A 7,263-nucleotide genomic window follows, 5' to 3' on the forward strand; every position below is an offset into this window, starting at 1 on the left:
AGTGTATATTTAGTTGATGTTTTTCTTAGTTCATATCTTAGATGTTATTACTGTTTTTCTTATACATTTTATTGTTGGATGTAGCTGGGACCCTGCGTACATAATTTCGCTCCACCACATGTACCACATGAGGTGCGAATGACAATAAAGAAACTCTGACTCTGACTCTCTGACTGACTCTGTAAAGGGCTACGCCTATACTCATAGAATCTGGGGTTACAGTACGTAACCAACGATTTGCTGCTGTATGCTTAGACTGCTGGAGGACAAACTGACCACATCTCACTCTGCTGCTGTCTTTACTCGCTCTGCTCCCCATGGTTGACAACAAACATGTTTTATTTGTGTAAGAATGCAGAGAGCCTGCTGGAGCTTAAATGTATGTGACAAACATTTTAACAGGACAGAGCTCGTACGCATGCACACACGTGCACTCACAAACATACATCCTGCAGAGCATGTTCAGTCACAGTCAGTCCGGCTGCACAGGTTTGCTCCAACTGGAAGCTCATCAAGTAAAATTCACAAGTTTTCATGTTAAACACACACATACACACCAAGACACCAGAGAGGAACTCGAAAAGTGATGAGGTTTAGTTTGCATCAAGCTGGGTTCAGAATCAAATTGACTGAACACAACATTTTGTTTCACTCTCTTTTGTTTTTTTACACACAAACAAACACAAAGTGCGTTCATGAGAAACACAGGTAAAGCATGAAGAAGTTGCATCAGCACATAAATGGCACCTGTCGTACAAACACAGTGTAGACACAAAATGTACACGTTTAGACATCAATAGTGCAAAGTCATGCAAATGCAAGGCAGCAGCCCGATGCGCAGCAGCATCTAAACATCGCAGGATGCCTAGAGGCGAGCGTTTCCTGCTCTGAATGAAAGGATGGGTCGATTTGTGGGAACATTTCCAACAATTAAATTCTGAACAGTCTGAGTTAGATTAATAAGTTCGACTTGAGCTGCATTCTTGCAACAGTTTAAGAGTCGGGTGCTGGGTTCATACCAGGCAGAATTACACATTGAGCTCAGATTTATATAACAAGATATTTAGGGGCTTGATCAGTTACTCTATCATACGAAAACCCAGATCAAAGGGCTTTTCGTGCATAAAATTTGGCCCTTTGCACACATTCTGCATGAAAAAGATCCACTCCAGTTCAGACCCTGCAGGTTTGAGTGGATTCGAACACGTGCACACATTATGACAGACTGCCCCATCTAGAGGACAATGATAGAAACAGAATGCCTTTAATTTGGGCGTTATTGTGAAAGCACAAATCTCATTTTCTCATGGTTGGAGAGCGACAAATGCAGAGGGAGATGAGAGATCTAGGGTTAAAGGTCATAGTTACCTTTTCCATTAGAAGGGGAGGAGCAGTCCTCTTCAGTGACGTCATTTCCCTTAAAAATTCAACAGAGAATTGTTAAATTTAAAACCAGATTTGAGCATTTTTGACTCATCCGTGTTAATTTACCTCTGAGTCCTGCTCCTCCACACCCAACGAGTAGTTTTGTTCCTTTGTCTCCTTAGAAAACTCCTAAACAAGAAAAAATATACAAAATGAGGCGATGTTGTAACAGAACGAGACGTTATTGTTGGTTTGGATCACGCCGTCTCCTCCTTCTCATGACTCACCGCCTCCTGCTGCAACGGTCCTCGGCTCTCCATCGGGGCGTCCTGGTTCTCCTCCACCACCTCTCCCCCCTCGTCCCCGACAGGCTCGCCTTCGGCCCCGGCCAGGTAGGACCCTGACATGGAGGACATGGTGTCAGCGCTGATGTGGGAGTGCTGCGAGTGGGACGAGGCCATGGACATGACAGACTGGGCCAGGCTGCTGCTCACTGGGTCTGACAGACAGACGGAGACAGACGTCACGCTCCGGTCCGGATCAGGGTCCGAACAATCCGTGTTTGATTTGGTTTTTAGGGACAGTGGATGTTTTATTTAGCTGGGGGAAAGGAAGCTGATTCCTTCTATTTATCAACAGTGAGGGGAAAATGTGTCTTAAAGAAAAGTACTGCAAGCACAAGCAAAATAATAAAACTACTTTTTTAGTTTTTCAGAAGTTTTCTTTCAAAATTGAATTCGGTTTTCAACAAGAAATCACTGAATCCATTTTTAATGAGAAAAGGAATCAGATGATGCTCTTCAAATTGAGCTTTTATAACAAGTTTCAGAGACACGGGGCAATGATAGGATAAAAAAATTTATTGCTGTCAACCAACAGCAAAAAGGCAATAGTCCCTTGCAACTTCGCGGTTTGTTTATCGCGGACTCGCTCTATCGCGGTTTTTCAAAATAAAATTGGACATGACACACAATTGGCTGATTGGTGGATGAGCCGCATGATCAGCATGGAGTTTTTATTTAAAATTAATTATTTTATATTATTTAGCACCTGCTGCAACTTTGTGCAGCCCAGAGCTGCAGAAAAAGTTTCCTCCTGTACTTTTGTGCAGCCCATACTGCAGGATAAACTTCCCGCTGCAGCTGATCAGCTGTTCAGCACGCAGAGCAGATAAGTGGGCGTGGCCAAGAGAGCTTGCATGTGGCAAAGAGCAGAAGAGGCAGGGAGCTGAAATCATGACATGCTGTGTTCTTTTAGAGCACTTAGAGTTTAGAAACATTGTTTAGAATATTGCAAGAGTGTGGGGAAGAGTTTAAAATGCCTTTATGTATATATATATATATATATATATATATATATATATAGACTAAAATAAACTACTACTAACTACTTGTACTACTATTCCTACTTTGCGGTTTTTCACTTATCCCAGGGCTTCGGGATACGGATCCCCCACGATGAATGAGGTACTACTGTAATGTTTTTTGCCTGGGTCTGTTTGTACCTGTCTGTTAGCAAAATATATCATGAACCACTAAACAGATTTTAATGAAACGCTCAGAAGATAATAACTAGAAGCACGACTACAACTATTTAATTTTTGGAGTCAATCCCAATTAAGATGGTCGGCCCACCTAAAAGAACTTAGAAAACACAAAAATGGATAAAGATGCTTCATTTTTATAGATATTGAACTAAAATCTGGCGTGGATGTAGCTGAGCATCATCCCTATCACAAACTCTGAGCCAGTATAAATTAATCAACTTCTTTGTTTAAAAGTTAGTCACGCAAAGCAACAGGTGATAAGGATTTGTTTAAGAAATGCTAGTTTCATTGTAATACCTGTCATTTTAAACTGAATGAAATTAAAACACAATATAAAAGGAACAATTCTTTAAATGTAGACACTTAAAAGAAGCAGTAAAATCCAAAACTTGGACGCTTCTCAAGCACACAAACACAAAATCCTCCATCCCAGGTCACAAAAGATTTACAAAAACTGACCACAGCTTCAAGATGAAAATCAGTGCTACTAATTCAGTTTGACTCAATATGATTCCAGTTTTCTCCTCCTGTGTTCCTGCCAGTGCAGAGGTAAAAGTAAAAATAAAACACTGAGAAGTCTGTTGTAACATAAGATTTTAGTTCAGGCTTCAGAAAAAGATTAAGTTTGTGTTGTGTACCTTCAGGGGAGGTGATGGTGGAGGAGAGTGGGGTACCGGTGCAGGGGGACTGATCGATGGCTCCAGACGAGGACAGAGTCAGGTTCTCGCTATCTGGAGTCACTCCACTCTGTCGGAAAAAACGAGCACACATTTTATAATCTTAAATATAACACGCAAAGTGTGAATCCTCCTGTAGCAGCTGGTGATGTACTGTCTCATATGTCTGTTTAATACACACACACACACCTCCTGCTGATCCACAACCAGTTTGTGGCGACAGGCATCTGACTCACTGCAAGACTTCTCATCCTCCTCTTCAGGAAGCACAGAGGAGTTCTGAGAAAGTGATCTAAGATAAACAAAGGTGGACTGGCATCAGACAAGAACAACACAAGAAGGGGTGAGAAACCAGCTGAAGTAACGTCTACAATCAAAAGGAAAGTTCACGATTTAAAGGGCATTACTTGGAAAAATCCAAGATGGGAAAAGATGGAGTTAAAGCCGCTTTGGTCAAACCGTATAAATGTCCTTATGTTGTGAGATTCTACAGGATGTTTTAGCTCTTGTACTATGTGTTGAGGATGAGTCTCAGCTACTACCACACCAAAGTTTAGCTCAATATCTGTACAAAAAACTTTGTGTTTGCTATGGTCAATTGGCTGTGGCAGCTATGGTGAAATTGGTTGACTCCAGAAGTTAATCGGTTGTAGACAGGGCTGAACGATTAATTGCATTTGCGATAATATGGCGATATGATAAAACTATATTTTCTAATCGCAAAGCCTGCGACTTGACTGGTCACGTGATCTGGTTACGTGACATGCGAGTGAGCGGAGCAAAGCAGAGCAGGGAGCGGGAGAAGTTAACGTGCACTTTAACCGGTTGCACAGTGGCGTCAGGCTCGACAGAGGCCGACACATCTGAAAGTTTGGTACCAAAGAGGAGCAGCACGTCCGTTGTTTGGAATTATTTTGAACCTGCCTTGTTGATGTCGCTACTCTCGAGGTAACACCACAAATCTTTATCAACACTTAAAAAAACACCACAAAGCCATTTACGATAGTTGCATGGTTAGAATGCCAACCTGTGCTTCAGCTTCAAGTAAGCAAAGTAGCAGCCGACAGGGATCACTGACCGAACTGTTCGAAGGTATTACTCCGTATGAACATAATTTGAAACAGCACGTGGAAATAGCTCGAGCAATAACGGAGTTCATAGCAAAATACATGATGCTCATTAATGTAGTGACCAAGCCTGGGTTTACGGCTTTGGTAAATACAGTGGATAAGCGGTACAGAACATCCTCGCGCCCACATTTTAGCCAAGTTGCTATCCCGGAGCTACCGTATGCAAAAAATGTAGATACAGAGTTGCAGCAGAGCTGAAAACAGTGGAGTTTTTAGCACCTGAAACAGATTTATTGCTTGTGTTCATTGAAAAATACATAAGAACACATTGAAAAATAATTGCATACTAAATCGCAGTCGTAATAATGACGTATAAAAATCGCGATTAGAATATTTTCCAAAATCGTTCAGCCCTAGTTGTAGATGTACGTCCAATTATTATGACTTTCTAAGAAATTAATTAAAATCTGTCCAGATATTTTGCTAACAGACTGAGATGACAAGCGTTTGATGTTAAAGTTTGAAGCTAAGATGTTGCATAATGTGTAGTGTTTGGAGTATGAGTTGGGGATCGTGTCTATATCTGTACGTTCAAGAAAATTACATTAAATGTCAAGGCTCACTTTGAGCTGCTCTTCTTCAGTTTGAGTCCCTGACTGGAGTTGGACTGGTCGAGAGGCGAGAGGGAGCGAGCCGGCGCCGGATGGGGCTCGCTGCTGTACGGGGGCAGCACCCCGGAGACGTGGCTGGGGCCGGAGTGGGGCGGTGGAGGGTCCACCGAGGAGGTGTTCAGGGGTCCGTTCAGCGCCTCCAGGAGCGACACCGCCTCATAACCTGGAGGGATGTGCTCCGACGCCTGAAACAAGAGGAGAGCGGCAAGATCACGTCACCGGTACCAGAAAGCAGGATTTCTTCATACGCAGGTGATTAATTTTTTCGATCTTACCGAGTGTTCCTCTGAGTCTGAAGTCTGCGAGGTGATGACGGGGTTAAAGCTGGTTGGAGTCAGAGGACTGAGTTTCTTCCTCATGGCTCGAATCTGCAGCAAAGCTCTAAAAGCTGAGGGGAAGCAGGCGAAGAATAAAGGTTTATTACTGTAAGTGTGACAATAACAGGTTTTAGAATCAACTATTAGGATTCAACAATTTATAATAAAAGTCATAATTGATACGTTAAAATGAGAAGAGGCCAAACAAAATGTCTGCGCTTCAGAAATTGTATTTATTTATTTTCATTTTTTGGTACTAATCCGCTCTCTGCCGACAGTTTTCTCCTGCGAGTACAGGCTGAAATAATGTCGCTCATCTTAAAGCTGCTGTTCAAATTTCTGATTCGGTTAGCTTATCTGCAGTGGGGATCAAAAGGAAGGTTTTCATTTGTGCTACTTTTACTTTATTGCTTTTACACTGCTTCTTCTCCTTCTTTCAGCTTTTCTCTCTTCAGGGGTCGCCACATCGTCATCCTCCTCCATCTCACTCTGTCCTCACTCCAACTACCTCCATGTCCTCTCTAACTGCATCCATATATCTCTTCTTTGTCTTTTTCCTGGCAGCTGCATTTCTAACATCCTTCTACCAATATACCCACTGTCCCTCCTCTGGACATGTCCAAACCATCTCAGTCTGGTCTCTCTAACTTTATCTCCCAGTTGTTCAACCTGTGCTGTACCTCTGATGATCTCATCTTATTCATCTTATCCGTCCTTGTCACTCCTAAGGAGAACCTCAACAGCTTCATTTCTGCCACTTCCAGTTCTGTCTCCTGTCTTTTTGTCCATGTCTCTGTCTCCAGACCATACAACATAGCTGGTCTCACCACTGTCTTGTAAACTTTTCCTTTGACCTTTGCTTTTACACTGCAGTCTCTCTAAATAAATACAAATGCGGATGTTTTCATTTTCAGATAAAATCCCTAAAATGTTTCCGATAAATGTCATGTCTATATAGAAATTCCTAAAAAATAAAGATATTAATAAGGGGGGAAGAATGGTTAAATAATTTTATCTGGACCAGTTTCTTTAAGGGAGAACCGTTTCGCCTTCCATCCAGAAGACTTCATCAGTCTGTGGCCTGCCAACCAGATCTGTTCCATAAGTGGCCTTCATTGCTGTGTTTCAAGCCCACCTCCTGTTGGAATCTCAGAAGCAGGCTTTTTTAACACATGCAAAAGGACCCATCTGTCCAAAACAATCAATCATCTTGATTAACAATCAAATGTTTTAGGCCAGAAGGCCTTGCTACTCACAGAAACAGCCCGAGGACACCAAGGCCAAAATGGTTCAGATAAAGCGATGAAGTCTTCCGGATGGAAGACGAAACATTTCTCCCTTAAAGAAACTGATCCAGATGAAATTATTTAACTGTTTTGTTTGTTATCTACCTGGATGATTGAGCCTATAAATATAGATATTTGACCTTATCTAGAAATTTAGACCTTTGAATACAAATTCTGAGAAGTCCTGGTAGAAACTACAGAGAAATGTGTGAATTAAAAATAAATTCAGCCTAGAAAATACCAGGAACTTTCAGCTAATGCTGCAAATTGCATCGTTAACTAAATTTTGAACAAGTTTAGGCAAGCCAATATTTGTTTGCATTTATAATAT

General features: G+C 41.8%; 1 protein-coding gene across 2 annotated transcripts; it reads right to left on the reverse strand.

The window, feature by feature from the left end:
- Positions 1-1,368: 1,368 nt before the first annotated feature.
- On the reverse strand, positions 1,369-5,711 carry LOC119423754 (E3 ubiquitin ligase RNF157; the record flags this gene model as incomplete). Of its 2 annotated transcripts, none has more annotated exon segments than XM_037691167.1 (7): positions 1,369-1,417; positions 1,492-1,554; positions 1,653-1,765; positions 3,550-3,658; positions 3,778-3,880; positions 5,282-5,514; positions 5,605-5,711. In XM_037691167.1, coding segments are annotated over 7 exon segments (754 nt in total), but the record flags the coding sequence as incomplete, so codon positions are not given.
- Positions 5,712-7,263: the final 1,552 nt, after the last annotated feature.

The sequence above is a fragment of the Nematolebias whitei genome, chromosome 17 (genome assembly GCF_014905685.2).
Source record: "Nematolebias whitei isolate Nwh7 chromosome 17, NemWhi1, whole genome shotgun sequence".
Taxonomy (NCBI): domain Eukaryota; kingdom Metazoa; phylum Chordata; class Actinopteri; order Cyprinodontiformes; family Rivulidae; genus Nematolebias; species Nematolebias whitei.